This window comes from Pieris rapae, chromosome 12 (genome assembly GCF_905147795.1).
Source record: "Pieris rapae chromosome 12, ilPieRapa1.1, whole genome shotgun sequence".
Classification (NCBI taxonomy): Eukaryota; Metazoa; Arthropoda; class Insecta; order Lepidoptera; family Pieridae; genus Pieris; species Pieris rapae.
This window is the reverse complement of record NC_059520.1, coordinates 5,843,755-5,867,249: the sequence shown is the minus strand read 5'-3', so window position 1 is coordinate 5,867,249 and position 23,495 is coordinate 5,843,755. Positions and strand designations below refer to the sequence as shown.

The 23,495-nt window shown below is 31.7% G+C and overlaps 1 protein-coding gene across 12 annotated transcripts; it reads right to left on the bottom strand.

The window, feature by feature from the left end:
- Positions 1-1,068: 1,068 nt before the first annotated feature.
- LOC111002647 (dynamin) lies at positions 1,069-23,402 on the bottom strand. Of its 12 annotated transcripts, none has more exons than XM_045630606.1 (19): positions 23,181-23,402; positions 21,189-21,262; positions 20,603-20,752; positions 16,593-16,796; positions 15,230-15,422; positions 13,501-13,710; positions 11,960-12,167; positions 11,722-11,859; positions 11,323-11,480; positions 10,190-10,204; positions 10,003-10,109; positions 9,529-9,716; positions 9,211-9,330; positions 8,270-8,302; positions 6,996-7,205; positions 6,578-6,812; positions 5,952-6,105; positions 3,735-3,878; positions 1,069-1,745 (listed from the first exon to the last, which is right to left on the bottom strand). In XM_045630606.1, exons 1-19 carry the CDS (start codon positions 23,342-23,344, stop codon positions 1,682-1,684), a joined length of 2,769 nt encoding a protein of 922 aa, XP_045486562.1. In that variant the 5' UTR covers positions 23,345-23,402; the 3' UTR covers positions 1,069-1,681. The 12 variants fall into 12 exon arrangements, with proteins under 12 accessions (XP_045486562.1, XP_045486563.1, XP_045486566.1 ...); XM_045630607.1 differs by lacking the exons at positions 8,270-8,302; positions 23,181-23,402 and adding exons at positions 8,751-8,765; positions 21,991-22,269; XM_045630610.1 differs by lacking the exons at positions 3,735-3,878; positions 23,181-23,402 and adding exons at positions 5,349-5,403; positions 21,991-22,269.
- Positions 23,403-23,495: the final 93 nt, after the last annotated feature.

The window sequence follows — 23,495 nt, the reverse complement described above, 5'->3', positions numbered from 1 at the left end:
CGCCGACGATTTAAATAAATATAACTCCTAATGGCTTTCTCTCTTCATTAAATTGTAATAATGCCTTTTGTTCATATTAATGATTTTAATATAAGTTTGGTCTAATGTTACTGCAAGAAGATTATACTGTAACAGTATTTCTCCATTTCGCTCTTTAATGTTTTTGATTGTTCTATCAAATATTAGGTGTTTAATGAACGCTTTATGTACCTAATAGTTTGAATTTTTCTAGTAATCACACATATAAAGTTAGGATCTTGTTATAAAGATATGTACAATCGAGACTAATAATATAAAAAAATATTGAAAATCATTGACTTTCTATTGTTGCTTTTTCTTATAATCAATAGAATATTTCTTTAGAAATAAGTACTAAAAACCATACAGTACATTAATTTATGGACTGATCCACTCTATCAGACGAAGTTGGGTGATACATAATTTGTAATGATTACGATTATTATTGTTCTCGGTAATTCGTCCTGTACTGCACAAGCGATGTCTTTACAATCATTCGGCAATTGCATTGGTGCAAAGCCAGGGCTGAACCTACGACCTCGGGGATGTACCACGATGAAGCCACTAGGCCAACACTGCTTTAACGAGACAAGGCTGTACATTTTTTGTTTGTGACGATTACTTAAATCGTTGGACTTACTCCGCGAGATTTTATTCAGACATCCTTAAGCATTTTTATCCTTTGTTTAACGCGGGTTGATAATAATGTACATTATATTTATACATTATTTAAAACATCCCCACTGGCCCAAAGTATACTGCTCTTCAAAACACAAGCATATAATAATTAATAAAATAATGCAGAACTACTTTTAAGAATAAGACTTCGTTGTGAAATACTTTTACCACCCATTAATAATATAAGTAGCAATTATTCATTTGTCAATTACAGTAGGTTCAGAGCTTTTAATAAAATATACTAATATACCGATCGAATCCTTGAAAGATCAAGATAATGATCATAACATTTCCTATTGCCAAACTTTTCCCATTACGAGCTTAACCCTTACTATAATACTAAATCATCTTTATGGAAACGAAAGACCAAAATGTTATATACACATTTATTACACGTATACATTGTACACATAAAACTGATACATACCTATATATACAAATCTTGTAGCCTGAATATGAGAAAGGGAATGTATGTATATTGAAAATATAAATTATTGACTAGATTAAATAATTTAACAGCGATAAAAAATATTCAAAAAGGGCTTATCGAATAATAAAATTTAAAAAAATACATATGTGAAAATAATTTATAAATATAGGCATCTCAATATTCAGGACACAAGAAATTTAATTAAATGCCACGCTGCCATTATATGAACGGCATTCTTAGACAAATTTATGGTAACACTTCGTTGAATCTAATCTCTATTTTTCATACGTAACAAACTTATAAAAAATTTCGCAGTCAATTATTAAAATCATTGAATGAAATAATACTCCATTACGCACATACATTTAACACTATTCATTTTATTGTCAATAGAACTATAATACTTTATCCATATTAATATTTTTACATATATTTTATTAATTTAAACACTTTTTATACATTAATTATTTTATAACCGTAATAATGCTACGCAAAAGCAATGTACAGACGACATCTTATTTACATTTCATTCACAAGATGGCGGCGAAGCTATTTTCAATATGGCCGCCCATTCTGCGGTCGCTCAGGCAGCTTTGGCGGCAGGTTCGGCACTGGACGGCTACACAGAAACACCAAAGTAGTAAATATAAAAGAATAAGAAAAAAAACAAACCTTGATGGGTGAATACGATGTAAAAAAATGAGCATAATAATATGATGTATGATTTTTTACCGATTTATTTAACGCCAAACTGTGCAAACTAAACCAAAATTTTAAATTATGGCGATATTTCAATAATATTATTACTAAACAAATGCTACTAGTTATAAATACAATTATTAAAAAGCTAATATAATAAATCGGTAAAATTATAATCACATGCCCAAAATAAAACTTAATACTACCAAATAAAAAAATTCTAGCAAGTAATTTTAGTAAAGCATTTTTCAAGCACAATAACATTTGTCGCTCACAGAAAAACTATACATTCTCTCATTAAAAAAAATTACGTAATTTAATCCAAATTTTGTCAGGTTGTTCTGTGCTCTTGTGTTAGTATTATATACATGCATTTAGTAAAGTCCATTAGCATATACCGCAATAGTAAATTTAGCTTACCTAATTATCCGTATAGACGTTTGCAAGAAATTTAAATTAAACTCGTAGGTACACGTAAATAGCGTTTAATTATACTATTTATACAGCATAAGATTAACAATATTCATAAACTATATCAAATCCAACAATCTCTAGTGACCTTCGACGGTACTAACAAGAGAGCAAAATGTATGACGTATATGTTGTAGCGAGTAGGAACTATGTTCAGCGTTGCTGATGATGTCCCATACCATACCCATACTGGTCCATTTGGCTAGTGCTATACAGGGTTTTAGAAACTTTCGGAACACCGAAATACGTGCACGGACTAGCTCTGAGAAAGTATTCAACAGCACTAAATGTCGTCTATAGGTTTTCATATTTAAACCATTTTAACTGTTGTAATGGGCGCGACATGGCTTCTGTCAGGATTTTCCTAATCCGCACCTACGTCAATCGCTTCGCCTCGGAAAGTTTCCAAAAGATTGTAAAACTATATACGAATATAAACCGCCCTGCAATGATGAGAATATATGACAAAGCCGCGCGTCTACATGATGATGAAACATTAAAATTCCATTAAAAGTTCATAACATTTATTCCGATTTATTTAACAAATTCTAATAATTGACCAAAGATACTGCTAGGAGCTCGGGACAATCACTTTGGTCGAACCATAGACAGGCGATACCAATTTCGTAACAGCTTATATTTGATAAATGCATAAATTTTTGAAGTCGGTCGAGACCCTAAACTAGTGAAACACAAAAGTGAGAACACTTTCTACGCTACACTACGCATAGTGCATCAACAACAAATAGACGCTCGATCCACATTTTCCTAAGTTTACAAAAAAACTATTGATATGCTCCATCGGATGCCAGAAGCGCGGTAAAATCCGAACTCAACTACAATAATATACACCTTATAATAAACATATGAATTCAATCTTTACAATTATACAAAATAAATTTATACGCATAAATTATTCTTTACAATATACCTAAAGCACTGCATAAGATTTATTCACAGATAATACTGTAATTTCACAGCTAATTTTAACGTATCCGACTGGAATGTATGAAATAATAACACATACCAAATTACAATGCTGTTAAATTATTATTTTGTAGTGTGTGATCTCCTATGACGAACAAAAAACAAATATTAAAACCAGCGTAAGGACATTATTATTATTGTTAAACACGCTTGGGTAACATTAGTTGTTAATCATCATAGATACGCCCTTAATCACAATGGAACGAAATTCATAACATCAAATCCATATATTATTCGAATAATTTAGACTAATATAAACTAGGATATGCAATCCCGTCACATTTAAACATCCTTAAGAAACATTGCTGTATATGTAATCCACAAATTTCGATCCATACAAGGCATACAAATTGTTATATCTAAGTAACAAACTGATTAAATCGTATTACAACGTACACCTATACGCGTATGCGTACGTAAACATGGATTAATTGCACAGAGTATAATTTACTTGAATTTCGCGAAGGCTGAACTCAATTCGCTGATAGCGGCATTGGTGACGGCTTGTCCCACTGCTTGGTTGATTTGCTGGCGCATGTGTGGCGGCATTTGATTCATGGCGCCCATGGCGACGCCTGCCGCGCTCCCCGGACGCCTATTTATTAGTTACGATAAATAATGATAAATCAAACTGACAAGTTTGTGCTTAGCTTTGATAGAATTTAGATGCAATATATATTTAAAAATTATAGGCAATATAGTTTTACTTGTTAGTTTTTAATTCAGGTCATATATAGTTTTAAAATACACAGTCAGATAGCATCAAACATATATTAATATCAATATATGATTGTTGTTGTTTATAAATATACATAGCAAAACACAGTTTAAAAGATAAACAGTAATTAAAGCTTCTGTCAAAATACACACACAGCTTATCTGTAAGTATTGAGTAATGTAACTGCCATAACAAGGTAAAACATAACTGTAGGTACTTACTTTATACCTTACAGGTTAACTGTGATTGTGACTTACAAAATTTCAATGTGAGGTTTTATACAGTGAACAAAAACGTAAAACGAAAGATAATCCTAAGAAGACCACACACAATTTAGTGACCAAACATGCAGTGCTTCACACTTTAATCTTGCTAGCTACAGAGCGTCATAAATATTTCTTGTGAATTAATTAGAGCCTATACTGGTTAAATGTGGCGCGAATCTTGCATTACGACGCTGTAAATTTTCATAAATCAAACCTTTTTAACCAAAAGATTTTTATTCTGGTTTAATTTCTCATTCACTTTAAAATTCTATAAATTTAAGAAAATTCAGTAAGTACGTCATTGGACAAAATTCTATTGACAACCACTTATAGGCTGGCGGCATACGTACGGTTTCCTCATTAGGTTTCCTGATCGGGAATTCAGATTAGGTTTTCCGTGATCCTAGCGCAGACGTTAGGTTTTTTGTATTCGGGATTTACATAGATTCGAACCGTACGTTAGTTTTTTTTACGTACGACAAATATAAGAACGTTTGCGCCGAGTAGAATATTTTATATTTAAGGTATGCATTCGTGTTTCCGAATCAGAATTTCAGATCAGGAAACCGAATGAGGAAACCGTACGTATGCTGCCAGCCTTAGGTTAAGATTCGAGCCACAAAAAAGAATCTTTAGGTAAATAGACACCTATAAATTGAAATTACCTATTTTGTATATACTCAAATCTCGCTGCAGTTAAATTTCGATGACAGCACAACCTTACCGTTAAAAGAGGAAAAAATATTTTACATATCCCCTTAATCCCAAATTCTATACATAAAGTACAAACGAACAACGAGTCGTAGTTTATAGATTGTCAACAGATAAATAACGAATAACTGGTCGATATAGAACCCGGCAAAAATTGCTGCAGGAGATTTAAGATGCTATATTCCTACATAAACTTCTAATTTTGATTATTGGAAGCAATTTTATGTCAGACATTTCATAAGTTTTATATTGTAACATGTAAACCGATTGTTAACTTATTACAGTTGATTGACGTAATTAATAAAAACAATGTATAAGGGGGCATGCGCCCCTCAAATGTACTAAGTCAACACATATATCTAGTTAGTACCTTAGTTCGTACGTAACTTAGTATGTTAGCACGCACCGGAGTCGTTTAGCGCCGTCTGCGAACAACAATCTACTGCAATTTCTTTCACCTTTCCCAATGTTAAATAAGACAAGCAGACCAGTTAAATTTTATGGCTGTTACATCACCCAAATACACAAAAGCTCACACATATTCGGTTAGTAAAAGTAAAGATAAAATAATTATTTAAGTTCACCAAATTAAAGTTTGCTATTGAATCAAAACCGATAACATATTACTTATGGGTTACCATATGCCTCTGTAAAAACATTGTAACAATGTTTTGCATTCGTACATGGCCACATATTAAAAATTCGCAATGATAAATACAATTTATTTTAACAATAATTATGGAAGTAAAATAGCACTTAGACGAAAACAAATATTATGAGGCGATTATGGTAACCCTTTAACATGTAAGATATAAAGTTTGAAACATTGATTAAAGCCCAAAGCCCAACAAATAAATTTGATGGCCGCACTGTGGATTTTACCGCGAGACATAATGCCAACATTAGAGCACAATGCGGCCACTTCTTTTGTCTTTTTTAGATCACAGGCGATTAAAAATCACAGCACACTTACGTGGGAATAAGTGGTGCGGGCAAGCCACCCCCTGGAGCGGGGCGGCCACCAGGTGGCGGTGGGGCGGCGCCTCCGGGCCGAGAAGGCAGAGGTGGCGCAGGCCTACCCGTGCCTCCAGCCGGCGGGGGCGGAGCGCCACGCTGGCCTAACGAACCTGGAAATGCAATTTTAAGCTAACGTTTAGGCATGAATCAATATTGCATTGACTATTTAAAATAATGGTACATGGCGTAACAAAGTTATAAAGATAGAGTCAAGAGAAAGAAAGTCTAGTTTAGAAAAGAAGATTAGAAAGGAAGGAAGGAAAGACAGGAATACAGCATTGGAAACAAAACATCTGAGATTTTTTCACCATCTACGTTGGAAGAAAGAAAAAAGTACCGAATTTGTTTGTCTAAAGATTCATTTGAAAGGCGATTAAATATTTAATTACGACGTAGACAACTATAGGAAAAAATATGTTAAATTGTGATACTGTACATACTGGTATAAATACCCGCTTGTTCATCAAAACTACTGTCTTTACTAAATTTGCACTCTTTTAATTTCGACATATTCTCTCATCTTTTTCTGTCAAAGTAAATTTAAAACATATTATCATGAACACCCTAGCAGTATGTACTTACTCTGTTGCTGCGGCGCAGAACGCCTGGGTCCACCTGGCGATGGAGGTGAAAGCCGCGGGTTGGAGTCCAATCTGCTCTCTAACCAGTCGTTCTTGACGGGTGGAGGAACAGGTGTGCTCACAGTTGCCATAGAAACGTCCCCAATGATCCGTAATGCTTCCTTGCACGCGTGGTACATACGCAGCATCTCCTCTCGTTTCAGGGCCTCTTCGGGGGATTCTTCCATCATTTGTGACTGGAATTTCAAAAAATAATATTATTGTATATTACCGTATTATTATATATATTGTGTACCACACAAAAGTCAATAAAAAATGTATTGTTAGTTGAAATCGATTTTTTTTTACTTTTTATCATGACACCTAATAAATATATAAATACACCTAATAAATACCAATCGTATATAAATGTATAATACCTGGTCACCAGACGCATACAAATGTGCGAGCAGCTCCCCATTGATGAAGTCTTTGGCATTATTAATGATCATCATCATGATTGTCTTCGGCACGAGATCCCTGGTCGTCTTTGTCACTATACGCATGTAGGAATCAACCAGGTTCCTGATTGTCTCCACTTGTCTCTCCAATTGAGGGTCCATGCTGCTTGTACCACTCGAATCTGAATTCTGAAAGGAATCCGCGAGTATGATAAAGATTTATAGCGATGCAAATATGTGTTATGTAAATATGTGGCATGGTGTTCATCATATTGCTTTAATATCGTTTTATTCAAGAAATATGTTAGTTGGTTGAAAATCATCCAAAAGTATAGTATTATTACTCATGTGTTTGTAGATAATTTTATCAATTTCGATTGCAATGTGAGTGAATAAGCACAGAGTAGCCATAACAAACTGAAATACATAAAAATCACAGATTTTACTACGAAATTTATTTTATTTAAAAGGAAATTGAAATTTTTATTAACTGTTGTCTTCAATCGAAAGCAGGCCAGGCAAAAATATGCGAAGTGTAAATGGCACGAACGTAGTTACGATATGAAGTTAAAATAGAATCCAAATGTATCATCAGGCTGGCCTATGAGGAAAGAAGTTCTTTGTAAAGAGACTAGTAATAACCAGTATTTACTTAAGAAAATATATCTTTTTTGCACTAACATAACATATTTTTAAAGGCATTTAACTTCACGTCCCAAGCATGGTTGTTATCGTAGTATTAAAAAAGAATATTACAGCTTTCAGTAGGCAACAATACCACTTCTACTTAGTACCTTCTCATAGCATTCCATAAACTCATTGAGCTATTTTGAAAAACCTATACTACCAAAAGCTATTGTAACCTATTGGGTTATAAAGCTTTATGCTATTGTTCACACAAATTTTCATTGAGGTGAATTTTTGTTTGCGTATTATGTTCGTTAAATCTACAAGCCGGTGTACCCGTAATGTTTTTTCGTTCGTTTTCGAGTTAGTTTAACATGCATTAATAAGCACTTGGGAAATGGTTATTCGTTACCGTTTTCTTTCACGCAAATATCGCTAAAATAAAATACTATTCAATTATTAATCGAAATACAATTTGTAATAACGAGTATTTATAATTGATATAATATTTTATTTGGGGTTGAATTGTCTCACAGGCCTTCATGCTATGCAAAACCCAAAAATTACCCGGCTTCCAATTAAAGCCACTAAAATCAAACACTGCAATTTCTTGAAAATTGACTTACATTTTCTTTTCGACCCGGGTAAGGCAGAATAAACTAAAAATAAGAATAGAATGCCAATAAAAAATAATACAAAAAATAAAAAAAACACACTTTACAAAACATATGCAGCGTACCGAATTTGTTATTTCGTAAATAGTGGATATTAGAAATACAACAACACCTATTACACAGATGAATTAAATCCGGAGCTGCTAAAAACATTGTTGTCTCATTTACTCATATATCAAACAAAAGAGACAGCTACATTTAAAATTGCTCCCAATATATATAAAGAATGCAAACTGAGACTAGCACACTGTTAGAAACACGGCCAAACCAACTACATCAATTCTACTTCTAGCGGTAAGAATGTGCGTATGTATGTTCATAGCTGAAAAACTGTCGACTTACAGTCCTCTTGATTCGAATACAGAAAACAATGAGTATAGGTTAGTATGTACGTGTGTGCGCTATTAACAATTGTTAAGCCGATATAACAAACCTCGGTTCCTTCACCCTGTATCGCATGACAAAACAATACATCATTGTATATCATATATTGAATAAATTAACAAATATACAAGACACATTTATACATACATACAAGATTAAAAATTAATAACAAAATAATTATGATACAAGGTATACGTACGAACGTACATTATGTACGTAAAAATATATTTCAAGAATGTATCAAATAGCAGTGACAGGCCAATTTGATCTTAAATTTCTCTGTTTAAGATGGCATTATAAGTTAAACATAATTTTAAATACCTTAAGCCTTACTGTGAACAGGTTTATTAATAAAATTAAAATGTGTCTTGATTTAATATTAATATATCATTTTAAATACACAAATTACAAATATAAAGCAATATTATGCTATAAGCGAAATCTATGGATAAGAAAGTTTAAACGGAAAATACAGGCAAGAATAAACTCGTATTATTTTGACTTCTTACCTCATCCCCGTTAGCCGCTTCCGAGGTCTTCTCCGGGTAGACACCAGCTCTGAGGAAAGACGCCTTCCAAGAGTCTACATCATCTTGCGTTTCACACGATAACTCGAGTTGTTTATAATCCTTTGAGAAAATAACAGCAAATATTACAAGAAATATTAAATAAATTTCCCATAAGCAATATAAAAAACAATATTTTTATTTTATTTTTTAGTTTACAAAGCGAACCTACTAGTTTTTTATTGCCAAAAAATCATAAGTTTTAACAAAACTGAATGACTAAAATCTTTCGTCGTTCTAGACTTAAAGGAAATTTCAAACCTTGTAAACATTCCTTCCTTCAGGGTTGAAGAGGGCGAACATGTGTCGCCGGGACATGAAACCTTGCTCCAGGTCTCTCAGCTTGAGTCCGTCCAGCGGAAGCATGTACTTCTTCTCGCGTTCCTCCTCATCTTTGAACCAGGAGATGCTTTCCGATGTAAGAACAAACCAGTAGTCACGGGAACCACCTAAAAATTAAAAAAAATATTTCAGCTATTTAATTTTTTTTAATGTTAAATTTGATTATATAAGATAAATGGAGTTTCTAACAGAAAAATAATGGATCAAATCGAACCTGTATGTACTTAGGTTATTATTATAGGTTCATTGCTAATAGCTTCGAAATTCACACGAATAGTAAATAATGATAAATTGGTGCATCAACTGACCCATAACTTTTCTTGCAATAAACAAAATGGTACATAATATATATTATTCGATTAAAAAATAATTACCGTATCGCCAATATTATACCTTTCATAATTCCCAAATTGTGTATACACATGTATCCTTTCCTAATAACCTGATTACCGAGCGCCCGGTGACCCGACTTTGCCGCATTCTCAGATTGATTTTGTGCGCTGCAAACAAATCATTAATATAAACTAAAAATAAGTTTTACATAGGAATAAATCGCGTGAAATTACTAGAATATACTCGCCCGTGGTCATGCAGGCTGTAAAACACGCCGATTAAATTAATAATGTGAAATTATATGTGGCCATAGGATCTACTTAAAATGTTACCACATATAAAAACGAAATATGTTACAACCGTTTCTGAAGCGTTCAACTAAAGTATGTACTATGTATCTGACAAATTGGATTTAGTTAAATCAAAGTAAGTCAATTTCGTTTTTATGAATATGGAGATTGGACTTGTATTCTAAAACATCAATCTTCAATCCATGTTAAGGTTTAATGACATATTATTTAAAACAGTACCAAAAAGGGACATTTATTTTGATATATTTTAGAATACTTGTAGTCGAAGGAAAAGCAAGCGTGCACAGAATGAAATTCTAACACCTAACTGCCCTAAGTAAAGTGACAGATCTTACCAAATTCTTAAAAAATAAATTTCTTGGAAAGTTGGGACAGTAGCTTGTAGATAGAGTTACCTATTAATTAAGAACACGTGTATCTGAATGTATACGCTGAAAATCGACGAGTGGATAATATTTACGCAGTTATGAATATCTATACAACATAGTATACTTCAATAAAAATATATTTAGGGTGACATTCAGAATCAAGACTGAGGAGCGTTAAGAATGTCAAAATCTACGTTCCGACATTCGGAAGTTTCATTTTTTGGCGTTCTATCGAATTAGTAGTAACTGTTAAGGTAGAATAATGTAATGGAAAAATAAATACATAAATAAAAATAAATAAATTTACCGCTAAGTCTTATCAGTACAAATATCAATCAGTCCGTGCAGAAAGAAAAAAAATATTTTAGTCATGTTTGTAACATTGGGTCATTATGGACTGAAATCAATTTATGTATATTTTGAGAGAAAACAGTTAAATTAAATTAAAAAAAACTGAATTTTTGACAGTTGCAAGTTGTGGTCAACTGTCATAAAATCATAATCTTCTCATAAGCATCTCTTTCGGCGCATAATCTAAATATCTAATATATTTTTTAATTTTGAAGTGAAATAATTAGGCAGAAATTTCTGCAAATATCTCGCTCAGCGCTCCTCATTCGTCCAGTTAATGGGTGAGAAAAGCCTCAAGAATGTATGGAGCGACATGAAAAAGCCGATGATCACATATACAAAATACTTACTTGGCAAATCCAATAAAGTCCTCATGATTGGTGTTCATGTAAGCCAGCTCACAATCGATAAGTAGGACAAGTTGATCTTTGCATTGTTGTTCGCGAGATCGGACGTGGGACATTATTATACGTTCGGTCTCTTCACGGAGACGCGGGTAACGAGACATCTGCAATTGTATAGCAATTACAGTTAATCTGATACAGACATAACATTTATTACAAACAAAACACATAATAAAATAACAATAATCAAAGAAAAAAAAATTAAAAGGAGATATCAAAAACCTAATATTGACGTAAATATATTTTACGTTGAAAGCTCTCCGTTTTACCATACAAAATATTTATAGATTTTTATCTAAATCTGCTTAATCTTACTATAATTATTGAGGGTAGCAACATACATACCCTCTCAGTACAAACGCGGACGACATTAGACAATTCCTGTACGACCAAATCCACACACTTGAGTGAGGGCTCCTTCAATCGAGAGATTTGTTTCTTCACAATCGCCTCGAATGCCATATCTGGGGTAAATAGACCCACCTGAAAAGTTTAAATAAAATTAAAGTTTTGGAAAATTAATAACATAAAAGTATATATATTAATAGAATATAACTATTTATTTAATAAAAAATGTCCTCACCCTGATACCATGAATATTTCTTATGGCAAATGCTATCTCCCTACGCAACTCCTTCTCATCGAATTCCATTTTGACAATCTCAAAGGGAAACCGCTCGTGGAAGAGACGGTTAATCTTGGCACCACCAGATAACTCATTTGTATTGATCTGAGCTGAACCCGAACCTTCTATAGTTCTCTCGAAGTCGGTCTGAAGTTGCTGGATCATTCTGTAAAAATATATTTCTGTAGTTCTGTCGAAAAATAGTATGATGAACGAAGGTCAGGTTTTTCTATGTAATTTATGATAGAAAGATTTTTCAATAGAGAATCAACTACTCATAGTCAATTTTATATTTCCGGTACACGATCAGTATATATGTAAAAAAATAGGTCAATTGAATAAGATTGGATTTGACAATAAAAACTTAGCTTAGGATTGGGCAAAACTCGATAAATGTTGGTATAATTTAAATGATTACTTTATTAAAACAATAATTTAAGATGGTGTTAAATTAAACAAAAATAATTTAACAAGCAGTTAAAAAGTCGATTAAAGGCAGTATATAAATCTATACTAATATTATAAAGAGGAAAGGTTTGATTTTTTGTTTGTTTGTTTGTATGAATTGAATAGGCTCCGAAACTACTTGGCAGATTTGAAAAATTCTTTCACTGTTGGAAAGCTACATCATTCCTGAGTGACATAGGCTATATTTCATTTTCAAAAAAATAGGCATCCTTACTAAAATTACGATAACATTAACATTTGTTTATTATTTGATACAATTCTAACAGATGGCGCTGAGTTAAAGGTAGTAGTTTGGCAAGACGACGTTTGCCAGGTCAGCTAGTATATCATAAACACACTCTGTTAAAATATGAAAAAACTATCTATTAAATCTGTAATATAAATTAATTAAAAAAAATTAAGCCTTAATTAACAGTTAATAAGGTTAATATACTGTAAAGTGGAATATGTGTGCCATAAAACTGCAATCACATCACACAATTGTTACGTAAAATTCGCACACATTCTTTACCTGTACGAAATTATATCGCTGGTGAAACACCGAGAATAATAAAACTGTGATTAATTTGTGCCTTTATTGTAAAGTTGTAAAAAATCTATTAATAATATAGATATAATAATCTTAATAACAATTAAGGGTATATCACAGAGGAACATTAACATCTGCAATGGACAATACGACAAAGATGAATTTCAATGAAAACACACTTATAGCGGATATTTTTTTTTATCAATTCAAAAAAAGTTGTTTTATAACATCCAATGAGTGTTTCCTTTAAATAGACGTTATATACAAGAGATCCTGCTCTAATCTTTTCAAGCATTCACTTATTTCGGGTTTAAAGAGTTTTATGATACAACTACTCTTCGACAGGTACGAAAAACAAGAAGGGTACTACAAATTTTGTAGTACCCTCGACGGTAATGGTAGAAATATATCGTATGGTAGATTCCACAAGTTTGTGGAACCATAAGACCGGGCATTGGATTTAAAGTTGAGAGCAATAAAAAATAATACTAAATATACTCACTGCAGCATGGCCTTAGTCTTGATAGACGGGTCATCAGGTCTGAAATGCTTGTACTGTTCGACATCCTTTTCCAAAGCTAGTAATTGCTTCTGCAACTTGTCCCGAAGGCCGGGTAGAGTGTCACGAATGTGATTAGTTAACTGCTGGTTAAGAACCCGCTGGAGGTAAGGTGTTCCCAGACGATCTGCCAGGTGGCGATATGATGGGTGACTGGAATATTAAAAATGGAGTTTAGTGTGACTATATATTGATTAATTAGTTAATTTATTTTTACTAAAGTATATATTATTGTAAAGAATGTCGCCGCTTCCGTGGACCAAGAGCCAACTTGTGGTCCACTGTTACATACATTTTTGAATTTTTTTACGGTATAAGACGATACTATATCAATATATATTACATATGTACTTTTGAAGAATAATAGCTTTCATTTATTTGCCCAGTATAGGCAGAATCCAAAAGGCATTAATACTACCTATATTTCTGTATTTTGAGGTCTTGTTAATTATTATTATTGCTATCATTGATTATTATATATAAGCATATAATTAGTTCAAATTTTTGACGTGTTATCTTAAATCTAATTTGAAACCATTAAGTGTCTCTGTGAAAATTATTCACAGATTGACTCACAATGAAAAGGCTTGACTTTTGATACTCTTAACTAGATTGTATCTAGAGTATATGAAGCTTACTCAAGTTGCCTTAACATGACTTTAACTATCGATTTTCTACATACACTACGTATGTACGTCGAAAACAAAATTTGTATAAAAATGACAGTCCATACAACAAATTTTCAAAAGACATCTTGACTATGCCCCCAGACTTGATAACAATATTTGGTCAAGTGAAATTTATCAAAGTTATATACAAGAACAGTGTGAGCTATCGATATTGGCGCACGGTGCTGACGAATTATTTTACTAATATCGTTATATTGTGTAAAATTTAAATTTTAAAAAAAGGTACTAAATTTATTTTTTATTTAACACTTCGTTGTATCACAAAACCAGTAGTGAAAAAACCCAAATAATGCGAAGACTTTTTCAATTATCTTGTGAGATTTACATTTTAAGGTCCAATTGAATGTTACTAAACTTTGATATAAGTTTTTTTTACCTAACATAAAATCGATTTTTCTTGACATTTAGCGTGGTTAATAATTCACGCATACGCCTGAGAAAAACGACTTCTGCCTAAGGAAGTGCATAACTATCGTATTCATATATCTTTTTCTTTCTTACTTTAATATCAACAAATTCCTATTGTGGCGTGCACTGATAATAAAACAATAATAAATTGGATCAATGAACACAACATTTATTTTTTTTATATAAGAAATAACTCAATAGTGTTAATCAACGAGCGATGCCGTATTTAATTACTTTATTTTTAATATATTGCAATTATTTTATTTTATCTAAACCACAAAACATGTCTCAACGTTTCCTTAAGAGTTGTATTTGCATATAAAGCATTTACTTCCATATACTACTTGTATTTATATATATTTATTTTATATATAGTATATTTATTTTCAACCTGATTTTGCATTGCCTGTACTTGAATATTGCTGCCCTAATATTTTAAGTATAACTACAAGAGTGGTTGCCCGACAGCAAGCTTTTGTAAGCGATAGGTTCGGCACTTAGTTATTTATAGTTTAGTATCTCTAAGCTTGGAAGTGTAAATAAAACAATACCAGAGTCTACTTTAAATCATTTACCTAAGGAAGAACTTCCTTTCTGCTGCCAATGCGGCAGAAATATCCTTTCGGCCTTCGATGTCCTTCTGCGAGCGGTTAACGACACCGATGTATCCACGACGAAGAGGCAGCAACTTGTTTTCAAGGACATCTCTGGCGTCGGTTCCTTCGTCCATGAGATCCAGCTTCGTTATTACACCGATTGTGCGCAGACCTAAAAAATAATATTTTGTTCTGTGTAGATCCTAGTAAAGGACAAAGTCAAATTCGTTTATTTGCAATATTTCTTTGACCGGAACATAAGACGGTTGGTTTAGAACTTACGAGTCCAAAAGCTTGTTTTTAGAAAATAAAAGAAATATTTCTTATTGCGACTTTTAACGTTTTTTAAATGAAATTTTGTTCATTAGAACATACACACACGCACTGACAAAAGGCTTGCAAGTAGGTTGCAGGCATTTCAAGGATTGATACGCTCTATCTGTACAGGATGTAATGTAAAATATGTAAATATAATTTATTTTTTTATCTATCACCTGACTTATATCAGTAATAGATCGTCTTAATTTTTGTTTTGATTAAATTAAGACAATATAACGTTGTGAAAGTAATACCTAAAATGAAAGATATTAACGTCAGTGCTCTTATATGTCACGCAGTATGCTTTCTTTATTTGTTCTATATTTTCAATAATAAATACAAATTTCTCAGAATACATGCCCAAAATACACTTTTTCAGACATCGACAAACCAAAAAAGACGATTTCATTTTCTTACTTAGTCATGTTTAACAACTGAAAACGCATATATTTGAAACACTTAAATGTTACAAAACAAACAAATAAATATAAAGAAATATTTTATTGATTTCAACAAAAATCGTTAAGGAGTTCTGAAGAAAATCCTTCACAGACTACTACGGTCTATTCTATTTTGAAATAAGCAGACCTACCAATTATACCATGAATTATGTTTAGAAGTGAACATGATTTATTTATTAATTTACTAGGCTCCTGCAAAATGAGAAAACAATTTTTGAACATTAATTGAAAAGACCGCTCAACTATAGCCGCACATACAAATATATGAACCCAGAGCATTTCATAAATCAATAACAAAAACAAACAGATAATCATTAAAAAAAGTCTTATTTCAAAACCGTATGCAATTTTCATTTTTCAAAACTGTAGCTATACCAAAATAAATTAACTGTACTAATTAGCATATTACATCTATGCAATTAGCTGAACCTCCGTTAGATCATTATGCAAGGTCATTACAAAATCATATATAAGAAATATTTCATAGAAGTTTAAATTATAAAAAATAAAATGAAATATAAAAAATATATTACAAAAAAAAATAAGACAAAATCATCACCAACCTTGAGGGTCCACTTCTTTGGCAAGTTTGAGGGCATCGCTGTTCGCCAAGTCAGTGTTGGCTGGGGTCACAGCTAGAATAAGACAGCTCTCTCGTTTGATGAACTGGAATATCATGGCTTTAATTTGCTGCTCTATGTCGATAGGCTGGTCTCCAATGGGCACCTTTGTAAGCCCGGGCAGATCTATTAATGTCAGGTTGAGAACTGGAAAAAACAATGTTCGATAAGTATTCCTTATTTAAATTATTCATAATGTATTGGTAAAGTTATGTAAGGTGAAGAAAGTACCTCTGTATTGGTATATGAAAATTACGATAAGAGAATAAAGTCCTATAAGCATAATTCTAGAGGGGGCTGTGCAAAGTATTTATTATAAAGTATAGGTATTATGAATAAAGGTAGATTATATTTTTCGTTATCACAAAAATGAGCCGCATTTTTATATACAAAATTCTATTTCAATATAAAAAGAATAAAATCTACATATTATATTGTATACTACACACAGTATTGTACACTGAGGTTTTTATAAACTCTCCGAAATGTTAGTGAAACCCTTATATTTAAGTAAAAGAGCTATATTTTGCTACGTTCCATGCTTTTCAAAACCTCCGTTATGCCGATACCATATAATATTAAAACTCAATATTGAATTAAATCCAATATTAAATCATGCATAGGCGTAAATAAATTATTTTAAAAAATACAATGCTTACAATGATTTTCTAATAATAACTGTATGTATTGCATGTAATAAATTACTATCGATTCTATGAAATGATAAACTGATTAACTATCAGCGTCCAAATCAGTGCTAATTAAGCTCAATGAAATCGGTTATTTTAAGGAACCTAGGTCATTATAAAATCTTCATCCGGAATCCAGACACGCTTGTATGGATTTGCCTTTTGACCTTTACGAACTGCGCCGCCAACGCACGCATGCGCTTATCGAATTTGCCTTGAAGTACTTTGAGATTTTCTCTCAATCAATGACGAGTGTCAACTGGTTGGAACGGGCATTTAACGATTCTTTACCAGGGTACTTGCATTAGGCTCAAATTTAATTTAAAAACACATGGGATTAGGCTTCAATTAGCATCTATTCTTTAACGGAAATGCTGGCCATAAAAAGCTGATTTTGTGAACATCTGTATAAATCTACTTCTATTTCAATTTTTTTTTAATTAAAAAATTACATTATTAGATTCATTATCATCGTTTCCGGCTCTGGTGTACTCATGTTAATCAATGAATTTAGTTTCAGAGCTTCTAATCTGTTCAGTGAATACTGCATTGATATATAGAAAACATACTTCTGTTAAAAAATCAGTTATAAAAATCACAACCAACACAGCAATAAAGATATTACACACATTACTGTATTTATTTAAAACATAATTAAATTATAACAACGTTTTAGTAACATTATAATTATACCATTGTTAAGATATTTTTTATTTTAGAGCATCAGTTCAACGATCATTGAACAATAGAAATTTTCAAGATAAGCCTTGGTAGGTCATTGCCCGTCCGTTCTGCACAGTTTAAAATTCCATTATTATACTCCCCTAAAACAATTTTCGGTCAGAGACAAAGTTCATACTTGATTTCATAGACAATAAATATGCTTAAGTAAGTATCTATGTCTATTTTTCATCCTACAATGTCTGATATAATAAAAATGTAGGTGATGCTAGATAATGTGTATTCGATATTGTTTTACTGATTGCAAGGAATGTTCTATTTACATATATCATAAATTAAGTCTTAGATTACACCTGATAACGCTAAAACCTGAGTAAATATGTATGCAAACAGTTTATAAATATTAAATAAGATTTTCGCTTTTAAAATGTAACAAATTTTCAAGCATCTGTGGTTTGAATTTGGTAGAAAGGGAGATCTTTCTGTTTGTATCTTAAATTGCGTAGGTGCAGACTTCAGCTATACTATTTTTATAAAAATCATTGTGCTTCATCATTGCGTATGTAGGCCAATGAAAGTATTTTGATGGTAATATTTCTTATTACGTACAACTTAGGACCACAATATATTTCGGTGAAAAACTCGTCGAAAATTTTGTTTATATAGTGCGTTTTATATTTTTAGTGCACGCTTTACAGTATTTTAAAAGTATGAAAATATATTTAGTTATATTGTGATTACACGTCTCTCGTTTAGAGTTTTATACGTAAAATCTTAATTAATTACAGCTTTGAGCTGCTGTGAATACTTATTGTATCGTGTAATGTCTATAGGATAGGAAAACATTTAAAGATAATCCACATATAGACGGTTTAATCGCCGTCCTCTTTAGTATTAAACTTTGTAAGCCTATACAATTACTTAACCCTTACGTTTAACTTAATTGCAGGGAACTTTCCCTGTAGACTTCTGTAGGAGTTTAAATAAAGAATATTCTTTATACATTATGCGATTGGGTCAACGGTATGTTGTGCAATACTATTTTTTTATCTAGTTTTATTTACAACACTTTATCTTCTTCCGTGCGTACAGAAAAAAAATATATATAAAAATATATTCTCATAGACGTCTCACACACCGCAAACATTCAATACATGTGTAATTGAAATTAGGTTTTTCGTTTACAATACAGAGACAATCGATTGTAAAAACAACTGAGTGTTAACATGAATCATTGTGTTATCATTTATTCAAGTACGTATTTAGAATCGTAATTATCTTTAAACAGCCACTTCCCAATAAGCATACGTTTGATTTTACTCTAACGTTGGGCGACTTTGAAAGACATTTTCAAAAGTATCGAGTCGAATCGATCGAATATAATTAATAAATTTTTTGTACTCTATTATAATGGATTTATTTTTCGGATTAAGATCGAAAACGTTCAGAAGGTAATTTCTTTTTCTAAATTACCACCATGATATGATTACAAACTTGACTCACGATCCATCAAGATAATGACGCACCGCGTCATTTTTAAGCTACAGGCTCAAAACTTAGCAATCAAAGTAAACTTGTCGGTTAGTTTCAAGGATACTCTTAGTATAAAACATTTAACAAATCAAGAAGCCGAACTGCTTTATCTTACGCAAGGCTCATCCAATTTAATTACAATTTGAGGCTTGAGTTATAACAAAAATAAAATTAGGTATAAAATAGGATAGCCTTATTCGAAACTTTAATACAACTACAATTATCTAGAGATAATAATTCAGCGATAAACAAGATGAATGTGTACGAGATTCTTTATCAGAAATTTCGCATATGACGATAGATCCCGGACGTAACTTACGAATTTACAGTAGTATAGTGTGAAATTAAACGATAGCTAGAATCGCTTAGTTGTAGAACTTTTAAACAATTATACCATTGAGATTCATTACCAACAATCATGAACCCTGATTTGATTTGGTGACCCTATTAATAATACTCTACTCGTAAAATAGGACATAAGCGTCGACTTTTAGTTAAAGACTAGGAGACCGAATAAACCGTTGTTCATAAAGGACTGATAATTATAAAAATCTTATAACTATAATTGATTTTCTCAATAACAGGAAAACATTCCACACATTAATCATACTATTGCCATAGTGATTTTCACACAGTAAAGTACTATACATTCCTAGTAGCATCAGCATAAAATAATGCCCTGTGTGTTATTTGTGTATGGCGCAGAAATATGTCTTTTTCACTTTTTAATACTAATATCATTGATCATCTTGCTATGTCAACTGAAACAATCACTGTTTTTGGCAGAAATAAAAATGTTGTAACCGACTAAGGCGTTAGGCGGATAACACCTAAATGATAACAAAAAAATGCTGGAAGTTACTGATTATGGGAGTTCAAACTTTCAATGATTGGGTTATAGCCCAACAGCATTAATCCACATATAAAAATAATAATATTTTTTCAAAAACCATTAAAATTGGATTAGGAATTCACAGACAAAAGTAAACAAGGATAATTATATTAGCTATAAAGACCTCGAAAACCTTCTGCAAAAAAAAATAATCTTACCATTAGGTGAGTACACTCGTAAGTTAATAGGCACAGGTGATATCCCTTTGTTTGATCCTGTGATCCGATCAGTCTCTGCCTCAATTTCAGCTCGGACTTCATTGAAGTCTACAAATTTCTTGCCCTTGCAATGCAAGAACTCAGCATATTCTAAAACATAGTGTCTTTTTCAATATACTATTGTAATCTTATACCTGTAATTGTATGTTCAATCATGCCTTGCCCAGACAATGGATTTTTCTGCGTGTGCCTTTTTACTTGCTTGTGCTAGTTGAGTTGTGGGTTAACCCAAACCAACAAATTAAGAAGCATGTGTGACACACAGCTGCTCTGTCTACCTATCAAGAAACACATACAAAAACGAAGAAAATGATACTATGTCTTTGTGAATTATCCAATTTTTTTATCATTTTCATTCAAGCATTTGCCTTTTATAAAAAAATACACACACAATTTATAAGTTTGTGCACTTTGATGTTGCACTTAAATGAACAATTGGATGATAATCTAGTTGGCAAACTAGTTCAGGCTTTCAATCTCACTGATAAGTGTGATATCCTAATTTAGCAAGTATAAAATATATTACCTGCATTTCCATGTATTAGTTGCAGAATCAGAGGTCTTCTAGTGACAATACCAGATCCTCTAGGCAAAAAATCTCTGTAACAAATGTTTATACATGAAACATAGTTTTTTTCATTAATGACACATAACTTCTACAAATAGAGCTGACGATTTAGTACTACATTCATTAAATTGACACCAAGTAAATGGCTACAAAAGACCATAAGAATTTTTGATAACTTGGTTAAATATTATTTATAAAATACATGTTTTTAATCTTTTTATTATTTTCTTAAAGGCTATGTTTAAGGATGTTTCTTTAAGGAATTCTCTCTATTGCTAAAAAGTTAAAAAATTGATATTTTATAACTTTTAAAAATAATAGAGAGAATTCCTGGCAAAATTAAAGTATATAATTTTGTTACCACTTTAAAATGGATATTCAAAAACAGAAAACAAATAAAAAATATTACTGAAAGACATATTTACATATATTCATTTGATTTTTATATGAAGGATATGCTTAAGTTAATGTTTTGACAATATCATCAGGAAAACAGCTGGCCATCACTTGATTCATGAAGCCTTGAAGATGCACTTCAACAAAGGCTTTGTTAGAAACCTTAACTTATAAAGAATAATGATCGGGGAATAATAGAACAAATTTTAAAATTGTTATTTCAGTTAAACAATAAGTTAGAAATGTTTATTTCATTGTTATACTATTATGAATAAGCCGACATTTAATGTAGCCCAGATGTGTTACTGTCTGTTGCTAAATGTTATTATCATTTTCCTAATAGGTCATTGTAGTGGGACCTTACCTGCCGACAAAATTTTCTAGTACAGAACTTTTCCCTGCCGATTGACCACCCACAACTGCAATTTGTGGTAGGTCTAACGACATATGTACACCCATTGTAACAAACGCATCTTGCAATTTGTTTACAATGGGTATAAGCTGTTGCATTCCAAAATTTCCAGCCATTTTAACTAATTACACATGTAATATAACTAATAACACAATCACTTGCTCATCGCTTTGACTTCACATCATCATTCATCGCCCATCGATAAACTGATATTTTTCATTTTTCAATATGGTGGTTTTGATTTGGTACATTATGGGTGATTTGATTTAAGGATATGGTAACATTGATGTTTTGCAAGTACAAATGACATTAGGCAAACGGTAACAAGAATAAACTAATTATCCATTTAAATAAAAGTAATCCATTTTATTAAATGTTTTGAATAGTAATAATGTTTACGCTAAAATTATTTATTAAATTATATCTTTCAAAAAAATTATTATCGGTAATTACTGTCTTTAAATAAAGCTGAGGGTGTGATATCCTATAAACATTTGTATATTATGCCTTTGATATGTGTAGCCAAAGAGCTTTATTAGTTTTTCACATTTTATTTACATATTTAAAAAAACACAAAAAAAACTATTGCTACTTTCTGTATTTAATTAATTAAAAATAAAAACAAAGTATTTTCAAGGTTTGTCCGATCAATATTGCGTGACATGCGCATCGAATGTAGGCCACTACGTGATGTATTATTGTTATATTACTATCAAAATTTATTCATTAGCTTGTACCCTTTACCTTTATAATTTTTCTTTTTATATTTTTGGCAAATATTCTCTTTTTTTAGTTATATACAAAAGCGGTGCTTTACATATAAATTTTTATTGGGTTTTATTTTAAACATTTTTTTAGGTCCATATCATCTCGCATCTCTTGCATGTAAAAAATATTAGTCAGTAATTAACTAAACGTTATTGTTTCGTAGAACATTACACTTCAGGATTTTAGTATTCGGTCTTCTAACATATTAAAAAACAATTGACTTGAATCAAAAAACGTAGTCATTTATAAAATATTATATTTTATTACAGATCGATAAAGGCTAAAAATAATAGTAGTATAATTACTATATATATTATCAATTATCAATACCTATTTAAATTTTTGGCTCATAAAAATCATTACGTGTATCTTACCTGCCAACAAAATTTTCTAGTACGGAACTTTTTCCTGCAGATTGACCACCCACAACAGCGATTTGGGGCAAATCCAATTGCATATGAACTCCAAGTTGCGTAAAAGCATCTTGGAGCTTATTCACAATTGGAATCAATTGTTCCATTCCTATATTCCCGGACATGGCTGCCGGTTATATTACGTCCTCTCCTTTTCTGCACTTCTTCAAAGATCTGCGCCTACTGAGAACCTGGGGCCGTTCATCAATATAACAAATTTGATATTGCGCATGCGTGGTTTTGAAACGAAGTATAGTATGGTAGTTGAGATGTAAC